The 23,003-nt window shown below is 41.9% G+C and overlaps 1 protein-coding gene across 2 annotated transcripts in view; it reads left to right on the forward strand.

The window, feature by feature from the left end:
- The first annotated feature begins 377 nt into the window (after positions 1-377).
- The window catches only part of ZDHHC3 (zinc finger DHHC-type containing 3), a 28,852-nt gene continuing 6,226 nt past the window's right edge, over positions 378-23,003 (forward strand). Inside the window, exons 1-6 of one of the 2 annotated variants that reach the window (XM_019508894.1) lie at positions 381-738; positions 4,760-4,884; positions 8,296-8,392; positions 12,654-12,735; positions 14,565-14,695; positions 17,616-19,259. In XM_019508894.1, the coding sequence (XP_019364439.1) occupies positions 433-738; positions 4,760-4,884; positions 8,296-8,392; positions 12,654-12,735; positions 14,565-14,695; positions 17,616-17,774 (900 nt within the window). In that variant the 5' untranslated portion in view covers positions 381-432 and the 3' untranslated portion in view covers positions 17,775-19,259. Of the gene's footprint in view, positions 739-4,759; positions 4,885-8,295; positions 8,393-12,653; positions 12,736-14,564; positions 14,696-17,615; positions 19,260-23,003 lie in introns of those variants that run through there. The other variant, XM_019508893.1, reaches the window with a different exon arrangement.

Raw genomic sequence — 23,003 nt, forward strand, 5'->3', positions numbered from 1 at the left:
ACAGTGCAGCAGCCTCTGCTTTAACTGCTTCTCCCACTGTCCCTGCCAGGTATTACCTAACTGCTCTGCGGTGTTATGCTCCCTTAAATTCTTGCAGCATTTTTCCCCAGAGGTGTTGCAATGGTGGCTTAAGTAATTCCTAGGTATAATTGATAAGCCCTTTGGTAAAGTTTGAAAAGCTCTATGGGATCCCTCTGAAGGGCAAGTGCTCTTATAAATGTAAGAAGATGATCTCCAAAACAGTTTTTCTTGTTCACTGATTTCCCTACACTTCCCCACCCCATCCCTAACCTTTTCCCCCTTCAGGTCCCTTTCATCAGTCTGGATTTCCCCACGTATTTCCCATTCCATTATGTAAAAGGAGCTTTGAATTTCATTCCTAACTTCTTTTTATTTCTTCTCTTTCAGATGCAGTTATGGACATTATAACCTATGATGATTACCCCAATCCACCGTTTCAGAGATATTGAGAGGAAGCCTGAATACCTTCAGCCAGACAAGTGTGTTCCACCTCCTAGCCACAGTTCCCTGGGAACAATGTGGTTTATTAGAGATGGCTGTGGTATTGCATGTGCTGTTGTTACCTGGATGCTGGTCTTCTACGCAGACTTTGTAGTCCTTCTTGTCATGTTAGTTCCATCAAGAGACTATGTTTATAGCGTGATCAATGGGATATTGTTCAATACGTTGGCTTTCCTGGCTTTGGCATCACATTTCCGAGCCATGCTAACCGACCCAGTAAGTATATTGTTGTGTACTTATTCATGAACCGGCTACATTTTTTTCTCACCTGCAACATGTGAGTAATTGTGGCCACTGGTAAATGGTAGATTTAAATAAGTTTTGTGTATCATTGTGATGAGTAGGGCTGCTGTTACTGTATGCTGACTTGGTGTCCTGCTCTGTAAAATGTAACCAAATATCAGCTTCCCAGGAAGCTGGCGTGGGCAGCTTTCTCTTAACATGAGAGAGAGACATTCTGCTGTCCTTTTTTCTTGCCCATACTAGATTTTGTGTTTGTGGCCTTTCAAGTGCTGACAAACAGGAAATCTGGTAGAACTTGTTTCAGTTGTCTGTCTTGGCAAGTATCATTACAGCAAAACAGGGCATAGAAATAACGCACTGCTTTTGTTTAAAAAGTCATATTACATTTTTCACATCAGTGACTTAGCTGAATTTACAGGAATGTGCTAAAACAACTGTTTTGTCTGCTTCTGCACTAAAACCTCCTAATAATTTCAGCATGTATTTCCAGGGCTTGAAAAATGTTCCAAGCTCTGTCTGGCTGCATTCTAAGCTAGATTTGAACCACGGTGAAGAAAGGAACCTTTTGCAATATTCAGGAATATCCCCTTTTTTAAGTTCAGTCTCTGGCTAATAGATTCACAGTTCTATCTTTTCTACATGATAGAAGAGAGAACAGGCTTTACTGTCTCTTCTCCTGTCAGAGTTAGGAATGCTGTAGTGATAGCAAGGTCTCTGTGGCTGTAATCCTTACCCTATACCAGGGATAGGCAAATATTTTGGGCAGAGGGCTGCTTAGTGAGTTTTGGCAAGCCATCAAGGGCCGCATGACAGGCAGCCTAGGGCAGATGAATATTAATTTTCTAAATTTTTTAAGGGTCCCACGGGCTGGATAGAATGGCCTGGTGGGCCGCATCCGCCCCCCCCAGGCTGCATTTTGCCCACTCCTGCCCTACACCCTGCTCCCTGAGTGGATGCCCTACTAGGAAAACTTCAGTGATTATTGCTTAGCTGGCATTTTCCTCTGGAAGCAGCAACAGTAGCTTGAAACTGCCCTTATTCTTGACAGTTCCAGTGTTACCATGAAGCAGCCTTGTTCATTTCATTCTCTTTCTGCTTTATAAGTCTATGTGACAGTTTCAGGGTTACCACTGCTGGTGCCATCAGAATTGGGAATAAAGCACAACAGCAGTTTGTATATAGTTAAAATTTTGAGAGTATTCTTTTGTTTTCCTTATTGGTGTTATCTTACCGCCTGAGGAACAATGGAGAATAGGGGTCTGTTTTGCTAAGCACTGTACAAACACAGAGTAAAAGACAGTCCTTTTAGCAGAGTTTATGGTGTAAACAGACCCAGGGTGTCAAACTCAAACTGGCTGGAGGGTCCCATTCCCTCCTTTACAAGTACCTCCAGGCTGCATCCTGGCTCTCATGCTGTGAGCCCCATTGGTGCCTTATGTGGAACCTCTGCTGCTGCTGGTGGGGCTTTCCATGATGGCAGCCAGCATCCCAGCCATCGTGCACGTGTGTGTGTGTGTACAAGGAGACTGTGTGCATGTCTGTGTGTGTTGCCCCCTCCAGGTGGTGAGTCTTCCCCCAGTGGCAGCCCACACCTTAGTGCAGGGGTGGGCCAGATGCGGCCTGTCAGGCCATTCTATCTGGCCTGTGGGGCCCCTAAAAATTTAGAAAATTAATATTTATCTGCCTTGGGCTGCCTGTCATGTGACCCTCGATGGCTTGCAAAAACTCAGTAAGCGGCCCTCTGCCCAAAATAATTGCCTGCCATGCCTTAGTGACAGCTGGGGCACAGTCCCAGTGGCACTACAAGCAAAGTCCAAGTCACTGCAGCCTGTGGCTAGACTTTCTGCAGTGGTAGGCTGAACCCTGGCAAGAGCTGAGATGCTGGCAACCCAAACAGCACTGCAGACAGAAACTCTGTAACTGGCCAGAGCTGCATCTCTGGCCTTGATGGCAGGGTTCCCCATGGCAACAGTCAGACCCCTGGCTTTTGTCAGGATGTGGGCAGCTTTGTCAGCATCATAGGCAGAATCCTCTTCATCACATCCAGAGCCAGGGCTTCCCATGGTACCAGCAAGAGAAGGGCATTGGCAACTGCCTGGTAACACCATAGGAATACCCCACCACCGCAGCCGTAGCTCTAGTTTTGGCCGCAGTGGTGGGGCTTCCTGCAACTGCAGCCAATTCCCTAGTTTTCACCTGGACACAGGTAGGCCCAGCAGCATGGCAGGCAGAAGCCTGGCCACCATGGCCAGAACCAGGGCTCTGTTGTGGTGGAGGGGTTTCCTGCAGTTACAGGCAGTGCTCTGGTGAGGAGAGCAAGAGATGTGGGCAGCTTGCATGACATTGCAGTTAGAAGCTTTGCCACTGCAATTACAGCCACTTAGCAGGGTCTTCTGTCCCAGCTCTGGCTATTATGGCTGGGATTTTGCCTGCCATGCTGCTCTGTGCTGCTTTCCCTGGGTCTCTGACTGCCACTGTGGGATGCCCCAACACCACAGTCATAACCAGGGCAAAAGTTTTTGGCTGAATAACCCAAGTTGATGGGTCGGATCCAGCCTGCAGGCTGTGTTTGACACTCTTGACCAGGCAATTACAGAGTATGGAGAGGGATCTGATGCAAGCAATTATGTGGTAAGTCATGTAGTAGGTTTTTTTTGTGCTTGGTAAGGACTCAGTAGAATCTAGTTTGATTTATTTTTATGGGTTTTTATGAAGGGTTCAACTTCAGAAGAGGGAAGGGGAGGTATGACAAGGCAGGAGGAAGTACATGTGGAATAAAGCTGGGAAAAACAAACTTAGGCTGGGAGGACGGGCTGGGAGTGAACAGCCTTGGGGGAAGCAGGGACAAAAATTAAATAGAAAATGTTGCTGCAGTGAGAGATTAGATTATTTTCTCCCGATTTTTACATCCTGCCACACTTGATGGCATGTGCCCTCCATTATTAGGAACCACTACCTACTTATCTCTGATAAATGGGTTTTTAGGCCTTGCATTTCTTTTTTCCTCTTGTGGTATGTGTGGGGGTTGTTTTGGGTTTGGTTTTTTTGCTTTTAAATCAAGGCAGAGTTTGTCCTTTTCTGTGCAGCATATGTTTCTTAATAAGAGCCCTATGTAATACTGCTGTTAACTCCTGATGCACAGAATTTCTGTTCCCTGCTAATAGAAATGCACAGGTGTTTCAAGGAAAGACTGCTTCCCCAAAAGCAAATTATAATGTTGTTTTTTTTCTAATACAAGATGTATGCATTTTAATACAAGAGCCAAGATAGATATAGATATACACATACTGATATCTATTGGAAGTGCATACTGTACATTTAACAGTTTTTTGGGGGGATTTGCAGTAAATTTATGGTTATATAAAGGCACCAAATGTTGAGTTTCTTTGGAGAATTAAGGTTTCTGTAGCAACGATAAATCAGCTGTGTTAAAGATCTATATTTAGAGGAGATTTCAAAAACTGTACTCGCTTACAACCTGCAAAAATGTTTTCCCTTGTCTTATTTTTGGAGGTCTTTAAAGTTTAACATTTAAATCTTTACTTTAAAAACAAATAAGAAATACTGTATGTTTGTCTGTATCATTTAACAGACTATTACTTGAGAAATGGATACTCTTATATAAGGTATACTAGCTGTCTCCAGTTTGCTGTGATAAAATTTCAGATGACAAGCTTGTTAACAATGGGGTAGGAATTCCTAGAGGACTGAATTATTTAACAGCTTTGTTAAAAGGCTACCTGCTAACATGAGAAATTGTTGCCTGCTCTATCTGATGAAATCAAGCAGGTGAATGTTACGCAGGGTGCAGATCTTAAGTAGGACCTCACTAGAATGGCCTTTCAGAATTTTTTTCTGTTCAGTCAAATCATGAAACTTTACTGGTATTAGGATTTTTTTTCTCTCTCTCTTTTTCCCCCTCTCAAGATCTAGATGTGGCTCTTTAGTTTTACTGATGAATGTAGGTGTTGACATATTCCATTTTCATTTCTAGGGTGCTGTGCCCAAAGGTAATGCCACAAAGGAATTCATCGAGAGTTTACAGCTGAAGCCTGGACAGGTGGTTTACAAGTGTCCAAAATGCTGTAGCATCAAACCTGATAGAGCACATCACTGCAGGTACAGTTACTTCCACTGAACTGCTTCTGTACCTTGCATTTATGGCATGTGGTTCTAGTACAGGGGTGAGCAAAATGTGGACCACAGGCCAAATGCAGCCCACCAGGCTGTTCTATGCAGCCCGCAGGGCCCCTAAAAAATTTAGAAAATTAATATTTATCTGCTTCTGGCTGCCTGTCATTCAGCCCTCAATGGCTTGCCAAAACTCAGTAAGAAGCCCTCCGCCCAAAATAATTGCCAGCCCCTGGTCTAGTGAAACCAAGCGTCCATTTGGTGGACTAATACGCTGTTGCAGGCTGAAACTTCAGAGGGACTTAAGGAAATCTATTCCCACTGACTGCAAAGGGTGCCTGACTCTTAAGCCTCTCCAGAAACTGGAGTCCTCCTTTGAAGAGGATTAAACTATTAAAGCACCCTGTGGCCACTTTACTTCTAAAGGAGAGCACATACATGTTAAGTTCTGTGGTGACTTCATTGATGTGCCTGAGTGTCCCTATGTACACATGGCTTAAAAGACACTATATTAAAATATACCTTGCAAGTGGGAATCGGAATATTAGTCCATAAAATTAGATACCTCGCTAAATATTTTTCTTTGGTCTTTCCTTTTTCTGGGCCTGACAGTGTCTTCTGGCTTTGGCTTCTATTAGTCATCTTCATTACTACTAAATTAAAGTTAAGCTACGTGCATTTAAAAAAAAATTCTAATCTTCATACTTTAAATTTATAAAACAATTTAAAATTATAGCAAAAAAAAATTGGTGGTAATAGTGTCCATTTTCTTGTGTTTTCTTTAAGACAAAAAATCTTCATACTGACCAATTCATGCTAAGGAGAGGTATTTAGCGCATCACAAACTCTTGATTATTCCCTATTTTAGTGTAAAATAAGATAAGCTTCTTTACAGTAAGCAGCAATTGGCTTATATATGCTCAAACTTTTTTTTTCACCTCCTATCTTGAACAGCACATGCCTACAGGGCCTTTATCTTAGGATTCTAGTTGCTGCTGATTCAGAGAGAAAGCCCTCTCTCCCTATATATTTTTTAAGCTTTAAGAGAATCTTTTCCAACCATCCCCAACAAACTTGTTCATCACTCTGCTTTTTACAATGTCAGTCGAGCAAGATTTCCCCTATGAGCTCCATTAAATAAAATGATTGCAATCAAAACAAGCATTGCTGATCCAACTGAAGCAATGTGATGGAGCCTATCGCTTATTAATGCTGTTGCAAATCCTGTCTGACAGATCTTTAATTGTGGATGATGCTGTGCATCTAAAATGGGATCTTGGTGGTTCACATCAGAGGGAAAGGAAAGCTAACTTTTACTGAGGAAAACCTTCTTCTCCATGTATTTCATCATAGGCTTTAGGGAGGTTTGAGAGCAGTTCTTGTTCTAAGACCCAGTCCCATGCTCATTGAAGTCAGTGGGAGCCCTTAATAAGTAAATAAGTCCTTTCCTGTTGTTTTGTGTGGGTCTTCCAGACAGCAGGGGTGTACATATGCACAGCCGTAGGGGTGTTAGTGGCCACGTGCCTGAGACTAGAGCTCCACCCATTCACATGCCTTTGTGAGATTATTGTGCCCAACTATGCCTTTTGGCAATCGGCTCCTGCCTCCTCACCTTGCTCCCTGTGTGGTTTAGCTCCTGTGGAGGGTCTGAATGTGGAGAGCATCTGTTGTCTCAATCTTTGCCTCATCCATTCTTGGCTCATGCAAGGAGGGCCCAGCTTCTCCAACACCAGCTGTCTTTTCCCATCCTCCTCTGACTCTTACAAGTGATGTTATCCTTTAAGCTGCAGTTCATGCCTGTGATGGAGGCAGAGACTTCTGTGACACTCCCTTCTTATCCTGGCTGCTCCAGGTATTTTCTCTGGTGGGACTTCTTCCCTCTCTTGGTTTCTCGCTTGGTGCTGCAGCTGGTCATCATCTTTCTCTGACATTTTGTGGATTGGCATGGGTTTGAGGTACTGATTTCTGCTGTGGTGTATGCCCTTGCTTATCAAGGGATCCAACAGCCAGAAGGGGTAGCTCTGGCAAACATCCTCTAGCAGAGTCTGTAGAAGTGGGCCAACAAGTGTGTAAAAGAAAATAAGCTGGAGCAAAATGGATTCTTTCAGTGTCTCAGCTTGTAGTTACTGTAGGCAGTTGCTATGCTCAGGCCATAATCTCCAGACTAGTAATTCTAAAGCCATGTCTCCCCTGTAGGCACCTGGATAACAGTCATTTTTAGTCTCTTCCTTTAATGTGAGGCTGCTTGTTAGTAGTAGTCATTGACCACAGGGCAAATATTAAATAGGGAAATCTAGCTCAAGGCAGGAGGGAAAAGCATGAGAACAAGGGTGTGCCTCATCATGGTCCTGATCAGGGCCTGCATTGTCTCCTTTTTGTCTTGGGCACACTGCTATTTTTCCTCGATGACTCCTTCCTTCCAAGGTGTAGTGCCAGACAACTTCAAAACAAGGATGTTGTTTATTATTTATCAGTATGTGCTTGCAAGACTGTTTATATTTTGATTGAGCATCTTTTTGTGGTTTTGTTTCTTTTGAGAGGTTTATTTGTCACAGGAAGCAAAAGAAAGAAACAGAACTGTTGGTTTTTCATATTTAAATCCGTTTAGGGTTGTTCTGTAATGATAGTTGGTGCACTTGGGCATCAGGAGACAGCCTTTCTTCTTCCTTTTTCATAGGAGAAAAGGATTCCCACCCCTTTTTACTCTCCCATGATGCTAGTTATGGTTTTAAAATGCATCCTGAAATGGAAGAGGGTGACAAGCTAAGAGTGTGATATTCAAGTATGTTAAAGTAAACTAATAATCTTTTAAGTTTGAATGCTAAACACAATATACATTCATAGGATTTGAGATTAGAGTTCTTACAGATGTATTTGTAAATGCTTTTTTGCTAAATGCTTTAATTCTAATTTTATATTGAATATTTTTGGGATAGTGGCTCGATAGTAGACACTGGTAATTTAGTGTTCTGTCTGACTGACTTCACCGTCAACAATCTTTCCTAATGTTAAATCTGAATTTTCATTTTTTCAAAAATCTTTTTTAACTGAATACATTTTATTAAATAGTTAAACTTCTTAAAATAGAGTAATGGATTTCTAATAGTATTCAAATCTAGACTAGATTTAATTTCATTTCATTTGTTTAATTGTAGCATTTAATCTCTAAGTTATAGAGCTTCCAAGTCGAGTACTACATTAATACATCGTGTTTGATAACCTCTGTTATTCAGGTGCCTACAGGAGAGACATAACTTTTTGTACAACTGATATTTGGAATAATAGTTGATCTTAAGCAGATTCAGTAGACACAGAAAACCAAACCTAATCTGTTGGTCAGTGGACACTTCTAAATTTCTACATTCAAATTTTACCTCTGATTCCTTTTTCATCTTCCAGTGTTTGCAAGAGGTGTATTCGAAAAATGGATCACCACTGTCCATGGGTTAACAACTGTGTAGGAGAAAACAACCAGAAGTACTTTGTACTGTTTACAGTAAGTGTTTTATGGAGTGAATCGTTCTGTTGTCTAATTGGAGACAACGAAATTTCAAGTATGCTTATTAAACTGATGTGCAAAAGTAGGTTTTTGATGAAATTGCATTACAAGGAAATAATCCTGATGACATCATTTTGTTTATTAGAAAGTAAGCATAACAAATGATTAGGAGTAAGTTAACACAAAGGGTACTTTGCCATGTTAGCTTTTTTAATGGTCTAGATTTAGTTAGCATAGTAGTAGTAAGTATGTATATGTATATGTATTGCAGAATGCACCATAACAATAATAGAAATCTTAGTAAGCTTTTTTCGGGTAAGTACCACCTTGTTCTATGTTGTGCTAAATGCTGGGCAAAAGTGTCTTGATCAGTTCCTAGGGTTCCTAGGCTCTGTTGTAATACAAAAATAATGATGGGATCAGCTATTACATCTCTGAAACACTGGAAAGAACCCTTTTTCGTGAGGTTTACCAAGATTCTTCATTCAGGTAGCCAGTGTCAGCACTCAGAAAATGAGGAAATGTTTCTGATTTTCATTTTGCATTGTGTCTGTGGTGTTGAGAACAAAAAAGGGGAAGGAGGAGAGCCAACTTGACTGTATTATTTCTCTACCAAGGATGAAATCTAGGCTGTGTTGAAATCAATGGCAAATCTCACTGGATCAAATCCAGGGAATGTTAAGGCTGCACAGTTGACTCCCAGCGTTAGTTCATTTTCTTAGTGATCTCGTAGTAAACCTGCAAGTGTAAGATGGCTGTGTTAATGATATTACAAAGTAGAAGGGTAAAAGTATTGAATCAGACTTGAGAATAAACGGATGAATGCTTTAATTCCGTCTGGTGGCATGGTCTATCATAAGGGTTTTGGAGGCAGAACTAGTCAAATTTCTCTCCCTGGAGCAGAGGATCCCATACTGCAGGATGTGCACTTGATGTTCTGACAGTTTGCTTTGCACCAATTTAAGAAAGATATAACACAAGCCAACATATTTGGGCATAATTGGCCTAGAAAAGGGGTATCAAAGATTCAGCCTAGGGAGTTCCAACATCTATGCCCCAGTGCTGCACCTGGGCATGAGTTGACCCACAGGCCACCAGACAAGCCCCATGCACAGGGCTTGGGACACGTGCTACATGCAGCACCTACCCCTGTTGGTCTGGTAGTCCGCCACATGTGGTGCCCACTCTGGTACCTGTGCTGCACGCAGCACCCATTCTGACTGGTCTGGGATTCGCACTGCAAGTTGTGCCCACTGTAGCCAGTGTGGGACCCATGCTGCATGCAGTGTCAGGATGCAGGTCCTGGGACAAGCACTGCATGCCCTAGATCAGGTGTGGGGGGAAGAGCGGGGGTGTCCATAGGCCTGATACAGCCCATGGACCAGCTTCATGCCACCAAGTTTGACAGCCCTGGCCTAAAAATATATTTATAGTTTCATAGTTGGTAGGGTCGGAAGGGACCTGAGCAGATCATCAAATCCGACCTGTCTGCCATGGGAGGAAAGAGTACTGGGGTCAAACGACCCTGGTGAGGTGTTCATCCAGCCTCCTCTTAAAGATCCCCAGGGTAGGAGCCAGCACCACTTCTCTTGGAAGTTGGTTCCAGATCCTAGCTGCCCTGACTGTGAAGTCGCGCCTCCTGATATCTAGCTTGAATCTACCCTCTGCCAGCTTGTGACCATTATTCCTAGTCACTCCTGGCAGTGCTCGGGGGAACAGGGACTCCCCCAATGCCTGCTTTTCCCCTCTGACCAGCTTGTAAACGGCCACTAGATCCCTCCTCAGCCTTCTCTTGTGGAGGCTGAACAGGTTCAGGTCCTGTAGCCTCTCCTCATAGGGCCTGCCCTGCTGCCCCCTGATCATGCGAGTGGCCCTCCTCTGGACCCTCTCCATGTTGTCCACATCCCTCCTGAAGTGCGGCACCCAGAACTGGATGCAGTACTCCAACTGCGGCCTGACCAGTGCTGCGTAGAGGGGGAGGAGCACCTTGGACCTGCTTGAGATGCATCTGTGGATGCATGACAAGGTGTGGCTGGCCTTCCTGACGGCGTCCCCACACTGCCGGCTTGGTATCAATGATGACTCCAAGATCCTTTTCTGCCTCTGCACTGATGAGAAGGGAGTTCCCTAGCCTGTAGGTATGCTGCTGGTTCTTCCTCCTCAGGTGCAGCACCTTGCACTTGTCGGTATTGAAATCCATCAAACGAGCATTAGTGTAGAGGCATTTGAGGCCTCCTGAAGATGCATGCACTGGCCCCCTAATATTGGTACTACCCAGGCCCCTGTTGCTTACCTGGGTATTTGTTCCACTCGTCGTTGGTCTATGCTGGGCTGTTCTTGTGGGTGACGCTTGGTTTAGTGGTCCAAGGCTTCCTCCGCCCTCGTCTTCCCCTTCCCCCAACGAGCCTAGTTTAAAGCCCACTGGAGGAGATCAGCCAACCTAGAAGAGAACACACACTTACCTTTGGGGGAAAGGTGAAGCCCATCCCACCCGAGCATGTCTCTCGTCCTGATGTGTGGGTTGTTGTCTAGGAAGCCAAAGCCCGCTTCGAGACACCATTCCCAAAGCCGGGAGTTGACCTCTCTGATGTGGGTCTCATGTCATCTTCCACGTCTGCTCACTGGTAGGACAGAAGAGAATACCACCTGTGCCCCTATCTCCTTCACACTGCCCTGGAGCATGGTAGTCCACCATCAGGTGATCAGGGCTTCTCCTAGCTGCATCATTAGTGCCCTCATGGATTAGGACCATGGGGTTATTTGCTGGAAGGGGCCAAAGCAAGGGGGTATCTCTCCTTCCTTCTGGGGTGTAGGTGGCTCTCCCTGCCACTGACACAGCCGGGGTGGGGCAGTGACCTTGAGAGCCGTGCTGTGACCAGGCTGGGCTTCCCCTCCTGTCCACCATGCCTGGCACAGGATGGGCACCACGTGAGCTGTCCCAGCAGCTGCTCCAGCTCACCACCACCCAAACCTTTAGTTTGGTTAGGGAAAACATTTTTTTTATTCTGGGTGCTTTCCCACTGGGTACACAGTACTCCATCTTGGTTAGTCCTGCCTACCAGTTGTAGGAGGGAAAATGAAATAAATCTCTCCTTAATAATTGGAGTGGGGTAGTATTGCCTACTGGCTCATCTTGAATATGGCATTTTGGATTTCAGGTTCAGTTAAACCTGACAGATCTGTATTTCAAGGTGAACCACATATTAAATGCTTAATCTGGTTGAAGAATAAGCAGAAAGCAAGTTCTGTTCATTCCTGTCTGTGAACTCAGGAGGAGTTCACTGAGAGATGTTTGTTTTTTCTGAGTAGCTGCTCATATTTGTCATGGTCTGTAGCACTCTAAGAAAGCATCTCCTAATCGTGTCTTTGTATAGATGGAAGACAGGGTAGGGATTTACTTTATAGACTAACTGAATCAGGGATGCATAAGTTTTTGTGAAGAAAATTGTTTCTATAAATGTCTGTATATGAGAGGGGGCACGGGTAGCAACATTGGTAGTTAACATTGTTCAAGTCTTGTTCATGAGAAGATCCTTTATTAGTTTGCCACAGTTGGGCAAATGTGTGCCCCAGAGCAATATTTTTATAGTGAAAATGGGTTAGCTACTTTGCAAAACCAAATCAGTGAAAAATAACTCCATCTCCACATTTTAATAATTCTTGCAACTCTTGTGTTAAGTTCTGATTTCTTGCTTTGAGCAAGCTGAAATTTGGCAGAGGGTTGGCTTAACGTTGGCAGTGTACATTGGCCCTCCCTGCAAAAACCAGCAAATCTAGCCAGTCTTTGCAAATACTCTGTAGATAGTAGGCATGGTGTAGTGTAGGCACTGTTGCCTAATGCTTGCTCAACAAACTGGGATTCGGGAGAGTTGAGTTGTATTTCCAGCTGTGCCATTGGTCTGTTGCCAGGTGACCATGGGCAAGTCCCTTCAGTTCTCTTTGCCTTTGTAAAATGGGGATAACTTATTTCTTTTCTTTATAAAGCATGTTGAGATTTGCAAATGAAAAAGGGCTATATCTGAGCTTGGTGGTATTTTACCATCATTAGGCAATTAAAGACTTCATCATTTGTATGTAGCGCAAGGGGCCCAGAGTAAATTTGTGCAAGCTACATAACTTGTCTTTTCCTAACTTGAGAGTGCTTGACTTAGCCACCTTAACTTTTTAAAGGTGACTTATTCTTCTGCATGATGTATATTTTGATAGTTTAAGTGATTTCTTTTTACAGCATTGCTCCATAAATACATTGTGTTTTCAGATGTATATAGCACTGATTTCCCTGCATGCCCTCATCATGGTGGGATTTCACTTTCTGTATTGCTTTGAAGAAGACTGGACAAGTGAGTACGGACAAAATGTTCTTTCCAGATACCTAATTAATCTGTGAAGAAAACATTACAGCATAAAGCAAAGGGCATCCTCTTTTACAACTAGTTACAAGAACATGCTGTCGTACAGCTAATATGGGTGCTTCTTTTATTTTTATGGTCGTTCTTGGAACGTTAAAGTTCCAGTTGTGGAATAATGAATTCTGTCCCAAAAGGTGAAGTCTAGGGGCTAGATAGAATGCTGTGGCTCGCTGATGTGTGCATTTTAAAAAAGAACAGGGTTCACTTGAATATGGCACTGATTTCCCTGTGTGCCAAGAGGGAGAAAATGTTTGCTCTCTTAGTTCAACAGAAGTTGTGAAAGGCTCAAGTTTTATCAGCTCATACCTAAAATTCCATCCTTGTGAGTTCAAACAACGGTTCCCCACTGGAAAAAAAATCACTGGAAAAGTTGATATACGCACCCACCTCAAACGATCAGGCTTAATCCACAGTGGGTGATTTTTATTTCTTTAAAAGAGAACTAGAGGAAATATTGGTAACACCCACTCCACTGTAAAATTTTCTATTCCATCCGGGTGTCTGGACTTGCAGTGAAGGAGCACGATCCTACTATTTTAAGCATGCAAGCTTCACATGTAGGTAATTGCAGGTTTGGTCCACAGAACTGTGAAGGAAATCTTTGAAATGTGAGTAGAATTTGAGTTGATGCATTGCAACTTTGCAGCTCCATAACAGTTTCACTCTGCAGTTGCTTGACAGATTGTCTCGGTCACTAGCCAGAAAGAGATGGTGAAAGATGAAAGGAGAGGGATTTTTTCCCCACAAAAATAATCAGGCTCTGAAGATATAGTGGTAAAAATAAAAAAGTTTATTCTCTGTAACCTGCCAACAGTGGAGCCTTTGACAGGAGCTGAGAACAGGACTCTGGCAGAAAGCCTCTGAGAGCTAAACCTGAGCTATTGTTACTGCTATCCTTGTCTCACATGCAATGGGACCCTCATCTTATCTTGGTACTGGCCTATAACTGTTAAGTGCCTGATTAAATTTAGAGTCCCTATTTGGGGCAGTGTTGGTTAGGGAGATTTCTGGGAGAAGACATTTGTTTTAAGAAGCTCTTATTATTGGATTTCACAGAACTCTGAGACTATTTGAATGAATTAATAAGTGAGTAATTAAATATTGTACTTGTTGTCTTATACCACTTTTATTACCTCACCTTTCTGCTTCATAGCCACCCTTGACAACCCTTTTAAACCCTCTGTTTAACCTTGAAGTAATGTTGCAGTATAGCTAGATGTAAAGAGAAAAAGGGGGTAAACTTGAAAGAAACAAGTTTACCTGTCTCAAAAAGTAGAGTAAAATGTGTGCTGTGTTGCTTACAGTGTCACTACAGAAGCAGTGTTCCCCTTTTCCCCTGTTTCCTGATCAATAGACTGAGATTCTAATAGACTTTATCATCATAACAAATGTTATCATAAATTCTCTATTTATAAAATGCAAGAGGTCAGAACTGGCTATGTATCCTACATGTTGCAGCATAGCTTTTTTCCCCCTTTAGACCAACAGTAGTAAGGATCTCAGTGTCCCACATCCACAGGAATATCATAGCCTCTCCATACCCCTTTGTATACGACAGCTATTTCTTTTTCTTATATTGATAGTTGGTTATAAATTAAATTCTCCTATCCAGCCAGCACTTCCTAATCCGATACATAATCCCAGCATCTCCACCAGAATTTGCCATTAAGTGATAAGTGTTTGTAGCAGTGTTGTGGGCTTTTTTCCCTGGTTCTTTATTTTTTTGGAGTGTTTATTGTTTTATCATGTTTTTTTCACAGAATGCAGCTCCTTCTCTCCGCCAACGACAGTGATCCTTCTCATCCTCTTGTGTTTTGAGGCACTTCTGTTTCTCATCTTCACGTCTGTCATGTTTGGGACCCAGGTACACTCCATCTGCACTGATGAAACGGTAAGTGCTTTGTGATGTCTCCTTTCTGCTCTTCCCACAGTTGAAAGAGCCGTGGAACGCCACGTGGTTCTGCTTCACTGCTCTAGTGCATTCTTTGAGCAAAGGTCAAAAATAACATATTGAGGTAACACAGTGACTGACTGCACTCTCTAAAGGGCTGGTATAAGAACTGGGGGAGGGGAAGTTGTTCCATCTACCATACCAGTGATTGAAACTTTTATTTTAAGAAGCATAAATAACTAGATTACTCTGCAGAGCAGTTCACCTCTGGGATGAAGCATCTCTTACACAACAGGTTCTGCAGTGCTTGGTGCCAACTGCTAAGATCTTTTAAGATTCCTCTATGTAGCATCTCATGATATATACAGCTTCATGTGCTGAAAAGCAAAGATAAAGCCAGGGAGGTGGCGGGGAGAGGAATTTTATTTTTGTGAATCTTCAGTTTAGGTTTTTCTGAAATATTTACCCATTCAGGACTCTCTTGGGGCAGACCTGGCATGGGGGGAAGCCTCTGCAGTATGCTGTGATGTAGAATCTCAGCATTTATTGTGGGTTGCAAAGTGGTAAAAGTAATTCCAGGTTTTAAGGCAACAACATGAAGGTTATTCAGAGGCTTTGGAGCGACTCCCCAGAGGATGCACCATGTTCTTCTCAGAGGTGGAGACTCTGAGTCACTTCTACCCTTTAGAAAAGAGTTAGACTTTACCAGGTATGCTTGGGGAATCTCTGATAGCTGAACTGAAGGCCAGTCTCATCCTAAAGTGAAATAACTTTCCAGATGCCAATTTACTGGGTAGGTTGGAAGAATTGATAATTTTAAAGGGAATGTAACTATGTATGTTCATGGGTAAGTGGCTTGTCTGTTTTTTTCACTTGCTCTTGTTAGTTAGATATTAACCAGTCTGGAGGTAGAATGAATGTGTATGTTCATTGTATGTATATATTCATTCTAGTTCCAGACTGATCAATATCTAACTAACATATATAATGTTGACTGTCTATAGGGAGTTAGAATTTGGCACACTCTGGACAGTGAAAAAGTATTTGCCATTCATGACCCTTGCTTGGTTCAGAGCTGCTTAACTTGGAAGCTGATGACACTGATGTTTTAGGACAGGGGTTTTCAACTGGCGGCACTTGCAGTTTTGCTGGCAGCACTTCTGGTTTCACTGCTGTGCGCCATGCAGCCTCCCCATCAATTGGCCGTTGGGGGACTCCACGCTTCTTGACTGGCTGCAGGGGGTACCCCAACCAGAAAAGGTTAAAAACCCCTGTTTTAGGATGTATGCTTGGATAGATCTACTTGTCCAGGGAAGGCTACAGGTATTTCCTGTTGGATGAGGCCCATACAGAACAATAGGCTCCTGCTAGGCTATTATTCCTCAACTTTTCAGTAAACTAATGACAGCATCTGAAGTTACTTCTGAATTTTCAACAAAGATAGGTCAGTATTTTCAAATGTAGCTTCTGCAGTTCTGTACCCTAAAAATGCCTGACAAATGCTGGGCATCCGTAGAAGCTGTCACTTATCTTGCTACCTAAATATGAATCGGGTAAAAACTCCCAAATGTTAAAGGCGGCAGGGCTTTTACTTATTTGGAATTGTCTGTATCAGCAGTACTACCTGCCCCTGTTTGCTGCCATTAAACTATCTGTGTCTATATGTCATGTGATCCTTGCGCTGAGGAACACTTAGCATTGAAGTTCTATTAAAAATGGTGTGGGACAGATTGTTCGGTTTTGCCTTGCGCTTCAAGGGGCATTTCCCCCACCTCTCACCCCTTCTATGTGTACCACACAGCCTCCCTCTCTCAGTGGGGAAATTTAACTCCTTGTAGAGCCTGAAACTTTGCTGTTATCTGTGGAGCTGTCATCAGGAACCAGCAGTGCAAATTGCTTATTGTCTCTTGGAGCTGGGTGTGGTGCTTTCACATAACTTCCAGGACCAGGAGTTCACAACAGAAGCATGAGCTGCACTGAGGTGCATATATTGACAAACAGCAGCTAATCTTAATGAAACGCTTTAAATCAAACAATGGAATTGTCTACCCGTTCAAGATGTCTGGGGTCAAGAAATAATGCATTCTACTGACTTTAATTTTGCTTTTATAACAGCGACGCTTGGCTTAACTCTTACTGTATGGATGCAGATATAAGGGGTTGGGTTTTTTGTTTTTAAGTGATTTACTGTTTTAAGGAATACTTCAACTGATTGCTTGATGATCTAGTTTTGCTCTCCCTCTAACCTTTACTAAAACAATATCCAGCCTTTTTCTCAGATCAGTTTATTTTCTTCCTGCTGTCAGCCTATGCATGTTTGGGCAGCAATTTTTAATGAAACATGAAGAGGCACTAGGTAAGTTCAACCATGCTGAGCCATGGACACTTGCTGAACTTGCTTGGTGAATCTGGGAGCATTCTAGGGATTATCTTGGGTTTTTTTGTCTGCAAACTGAATGGTTTCCTACAAAACTCTCCCATCAGTTTGGTCACAGTGCTTTCAGCCAAGAAAAGTACAGTATGTTTGAAAGAAGTAAAGCATCCATGACAGTTGGAGGGTGTTGTGGTTTTTTTTTTTTTTTTTTTTTACCCAAGTTCCGAAATTAAGCCTTAAAAAAAAAAAAAAATTTTTTTTTTTTTACCCAAGTTCCGAAATTAAGCCTTAAAAAAAAAAAAAAATTTTTTTTTTTTTTTAAGGCTTAATTTCTGAACTTGGTCAAAAACAAAAATAATTGTCATTTTGAAAGAATATTCCCCTCCCCCAGTCCCCTGCTCCCCCCTTTAAAAAAGGGAAGGTGTATCTTTGTATTTTCATACTTCATCCTGGTGATAAGGGGTGACTTTAAGAGATTTTTTTTCCCCAGAGCCAGAACCACAAAAATTAAGTGCATGACTGAAAATGTGATATTTTTATTTTCAGGGAATTGAGCAATTGAAAAAGGAAGAGAGAAGATGGGCTAAAAAAACAAAATGGATGAACATGAAAGCAGTATTTGGCCATCCGTTCTCTATAGCATGGCTTAGTCCATTCGCTACTCCAGACCAAGGAAAAGCAGACCCATACCAATATGTGGTCTGAAGAATTCTTGACCAGCATTTCCACTAAAATAAAACCACAGTACAGCACTACTGTTCTCTATTTTACATGAATGTTTGAAACAGAAAGCAAAACAAAACAAACTTTTTTTTTACATCTACTAAATGGCTGATTGCAGAGGGGAAAAAAGCCCTGTAATTCTATATCTTTAGGTGACTCTATCTCTGGCTGAAGCTGCTGCTGCTTTTTTTTTTTTAATCTTGTTAACTTTACTGGCCTTTGTTTCTATCTGCTTTCTGTATGGCATAACTAATATGAAGGGGATCCTCTTTCCTTGTTGGGCCCACCTCTTCTGAGTAGATTTTCATGTGGTCTCATGACTCTGACATCTGTGGATGACACACGAGTGCCAACAGTGCCATCTTCTATAGACAACTTTGGATCTCCTCATGGAGCTTGCTGTTCTTGAGTCAGCATTGGGGCTCTTTCATAAGATGACTTGAACTGGGAAACAGACACTTCAGTTACTGAAAGGTGCAAGATGTGCGTGTGACCCTACAAAGGATCCATTTAATATGATGGTCCCATACAGTTAAAGTATTTAAAACAAATGTTGCCAGTGCCACCTTTTTCTTCCAGCTACAAAATTGATTCCATCTTTCTGGCATTCTTTTGTGCATTCCCTCCCTTGTAAGCAGGAAGTGTTGCCCTTCTAGGAAAAACATGGTAGCTTTGGAAGACTTGCTGGATGAAATGCCTTACTCTTTCAGGAAAGAGATCTCATTTTAAAATGGTTAGGATAGAAGGATTATCTTGTTTGTCTTGGTAAATGAATTGTTAGAACAAAACCTACTAAAAAGTATTGATGTGTAGAACAGGCGTGAATGCCCAGAAACATGACAAATTGCCATAAAAAAACATAGGGCTTGTGTAGGTATACCAGAGCAGATACCAGTTAATTTTCCATTCCTAGCACTGCCCCTCATTAGAGCTTTGTAAATGTTTTCATATATTTTCAGTTGGGAAATGTCAGTGTTAAGGAGTATGCATGCCTGGTGTCATGAATTGTGTGGATTGTTAACTATGTGCAGTAAACAGTTGAAAGCGAGAGGGGCAGAGGGCATTCCACTGAAAACAAAAACGGGTAAAAACAGTCTCATGCGACTCAAAAAACTAACGTTTGTATCAAAGCAGGGATTTTACTGAAAGTTTTTTGGATTGTTTTGAAAAGGAGTGATTAACATAACTGCCAACAGGACCCATCAAACAATCATAAACAAAGGAAATCTGTAAATAAGCCGTGTTCATGGATTCTCACATAACTTTTGTTTCCACTTTTGGAGAAGAAAAAATATTTTGGCAAATGACCTCTTAGACTGACTCAAAGCCATGAGGGAAGGTAAAGAAATCAGGGGTAGAGAAAGGTGAATGAATCTGTCTCACTTCAGACGTAATGTGAATGCTGCATCTTTTCTGTCAATGCTTCCATATGGAAAACAAATGCAATAAAACTTTTCCAAAAACTGTCCACTCCTTTCTTACTCTTATTTGCAGTTTGAAGCCTCTTCCTAAACTTTTAATTTACAGCCAAGGTGGAATAACTTGAAAATTAAATAACTTTGCTGCTTAATTTGAAGTTAAAAAACATTAGTTAATCAGTAATGCACTGCTAGATCTTTCACCCCCTGGAAGTTGTTATTAGGGCCTGCAACAAGTGAGTAAACAGGCTTTTTGCTGCAGCAGACTTCATGTTCTGCTCAAAATCCACAGTAGTGTTTATGGCATCTTAATCTGTTACTATAGGATTATACACGAAAGATTATTTGACCTCTTTGTATGCTTGAGTAAGTGAATTTGGTAGAAATAATATGCCGTTGCCTGCATGCAGTTCTTAAGGAAGAGGTGAGGAGAGGAAAGGCTGCTTCCTTTCTTTGGTTTTCATCTAATGGGAAAGTCATTGTAAATGAATGCATGCCTGAAACCCTTATGCAATGTGTTTTGCTTCTCTAATCCTAACGTGTGTAGGTTAGGGGACATATTTGACAGATATTGTCAGGTTGAAGAAAAGCAGGCTAGATACTCCTTTTGAGAAAAGAAAGACCCCTCTGCTGCTCTTCTAGTTCCACGGCACTCCGTCCTGGCTTGTTCAGGAGCCGCATGAGCAGTCACGATTGACCAAAGAGCCACCACAGGGCATGCATCCATTCGTGAATTGTGGCAAACTTAATAATGTCTCTTGGCTGGCTAATCCATGATAGTACAGGAACTATTTTTAAATTAGTCATGGATTGGGAGACATGGTCTGAGTGTCTCTGACCTAGGTTAAAGCTGAGAATTTAAACAAACATGACTAAAAGTCACTTTATCTTATAACAGGAGTGGGCAAAATGCAGGCCAGATGCGGCCTGCCAGGCCATTCTGTCTGGCCCTCAGGGCCCCTAAAAAATGTAGAAAATTAATATTTATCTGCCCTGGCTGCCTGTCATGCAGTCCCCAATGGCTTCCCAAAACTCAGTAAGCGGCCTTCTGTCTGAAATAATTGCCCACCCCTGCCTTATAACATTCCCATTGCTGGTACTTCAAGTTTCCAGTTCCAAATTTTAGTTCCATTTCAGCTCTTGTCTGGAGTCTTACGACGATTACATTTTACATACCACAGGGAGAGACTTAAATTGTTCTGGCATTGAGATAATCCATGTACTGTACATAATGTATTGGTGTTAAATTTTGCAAGAGCTTTTAACAAATCCTAATGGTGGTGATTACACACCTTATATATATATCTAATATATAGTTTTGTTTTCAAGAGAAACTTTAAAAAGAATCTGAGAAATATCTATAGCTGTTTCCCTGGTTTCATAATTGTGTATCTCTGTCACATTACTGAGACCAGCCTGCAGGAGGTGCACCATGTGATGTTAAGTCCATGGGTGATGTAGCTCAGTGTTTGAATGTGTATGAGGCAGAGTTACCAGGTTGCTTTAAGGTAAGTCCTCCTGTTCTTTTTTCCCCCTGTCGTTGTTGATGTGCTTGACTCCAAAAGCTCATACCTGTATCTTAAACGAGAGATTAGAGAGGTGGGGGACTTGATCATGGTCTCCACATACCTACATGAAAAACAAAACTTTGGTTTAGCAGACATGAGATCCAGTGACTGTTAGTTGAATTGAGATGAGTTCAAGTGAGAAACAAAGTACAAACTTTTAACAATAGTAATAATTAACCACTGAAGCAACTTCCCCAGGTTCATGGTGGATTTTCCACCCCTAGTAGTTTTTGAAACAAGATTGGAAGCTCTTCTGAAAGAGATACTCTAGTCCAGACTCGATTCCCCCACAAGTCCTCTGGCCTGTGTCCCATAAGAAAGATCATCACAATGGCATCTTTTTACCTTCAGCCTATGAAAGACTATTGTCTATCATGCACTCAAAAGACAAGCAGCACTTCCTGTGCCTAACCTGAATTTCCAGACTGCTACAATGGTATTTTCTTTTGACTTCTGGCTTTTTTCTTGTTTTTTTTAAGGAATCTCTTTAATGTTTATACTTTCTTTAATTTAATTGTAAGCCTCTGCTCTTACTCCCAATTAATCTAGGAGTCTAGCTATCCATTTCAATGAAGGCAGAATCAAACGCAGAGTGTTTAGCAGCTGCTATGTTAGTATGTTACCCTGTGTGTGTATATGCATGTGCACCATTTGATAACTAACTTTAAATGAGTACTTAGCAATTACTGAATGTGGAATATTAACTACTTCTTAAGCAGAGCTTTGTGAATCATGCATTTTTGAGTTCATTGTCTATTGGCTCCATTGTTCCAAAACTGACTTTTCAGTTTTCTTTCAAACTGTCATTTCACCTGAAATAAAATGTTTAATTTCACTTTCACTTTTTTTTTTTTTACAAAACAGGTGAAAAACCACAAAAATATAAACATCACATTTAAATATCAATATTTTTAATGGTTCCCTTATTTTTCCTAGGCAAAACTATTGTCTTCAGGCAGACGAAAACTGCTTCTTCCTGGTTGTGCATCACCAACTGAACTATGTTCTTTCCGAAATGTTATATTTTTTTCATGTCCTAGGCATGATCTTTTCCCTTTTTCTGACCCCACTGACATAGGTCTTGCCAGATTAGATTGGAATAGTTTTAATAGCTTAATATTGATTTCCTGTTTTGAATGCCTCATGTGAATTGATGGGTTTTGGATAACAGAAAGCCAGCATGCCTATCCAGTCTGATCTAACTGCACCCCTAATCTGGCATTAGTACATTTAAACATGGTGGCTTTGATTACTAAATCGTGTGGAATATGCTGAAAAGAACTCTTTTTTAATCCAAAATTTCTATGCTGGTGGTTCCAGTCTTTTTTGTAAAAACTGGATTAAATGCAATGATTCAGGCCTGTGGTCTCTGCCATTTGGGAACGAGTTAAAGCAGGGCTTGGCAACCTGTGACCTGCAGGCTGGATCTGGCCCACAGAAATGGGGCTTCAGCCACAGTTGCTTTCCCCTGCTGACATGGGCAGAAGCACCGGTTGCAGACACTCTCCCCCCTGCCACTGCAGGGAAAAGCAATGGTGGCAGCTGGGTTTTAACACCTGTGTCTGCCTGCCTCTGGATACCTCCAGCTTTCACACTAAAAAGGGTACTGACCACTGAGTTAAAGCTTTATGGGCTTGATTTCCCTCCACTCCCACAATTCCTGTCCTCACCTGTTCTTCCTCTACTGGTAAAAATGCACCTTTGCACTAGTTCTTGAACATTATAAACAGGACTGAAATAGCTGCAGTTGTGCAGGGTGTATGTGAAAGCAGGGAACCTAAGCATCTGTCTATGCTTTTGCCCTGAGAAGCATCTCTTACTCCTTATCCCAGCAGTGCATCCTGTCTTAACCTGTAGCTCTGACTTTATTCGAGTGCAGAGGGGAAAGAACTTTGTAAAAAGTTCAGCATCACTTTCTGTTAAGGAAACGAAGTTCTCACTGGCTGTTACTGAAAACCCAGGACACCGTGTTGTGGATCAGAACTCTTATCAAGCTAGGAACTGAAAAAAATATATAACAAAAAGATGGTCTCTGTCCCCAAGGGATCATCTGAGTAAATGCATGTAGTTCTCTGCTTCTCCATGAAACACTGGTGACAACGTTCTTGATCTTTTTTTTTTTTTGTATTTATACATAAATTTTCAAGCATGTGTAATGATTTGGGGGAATCTGGAATTTGTTTTGGGTACCCAACTTGAAATTCTGTAGAGGCCTAAGCTTTAGA

Source organism: Gavialis gangeticus, unplaced genomic scaffold (genome assembly GCF_001723915.1).
Source record: "Gavialis gangeticus isolate Ggan-Ray unplaced genomic scaffold, GavGan_comp1, whole genome shotgun sequence".
In the NCBI taxonomy this organism is placed as follows: Eukaryota; Metazoa; Chordata; order Crocodylia; family Gavialidae; genus Gavialis; species Gavialis gangeticus.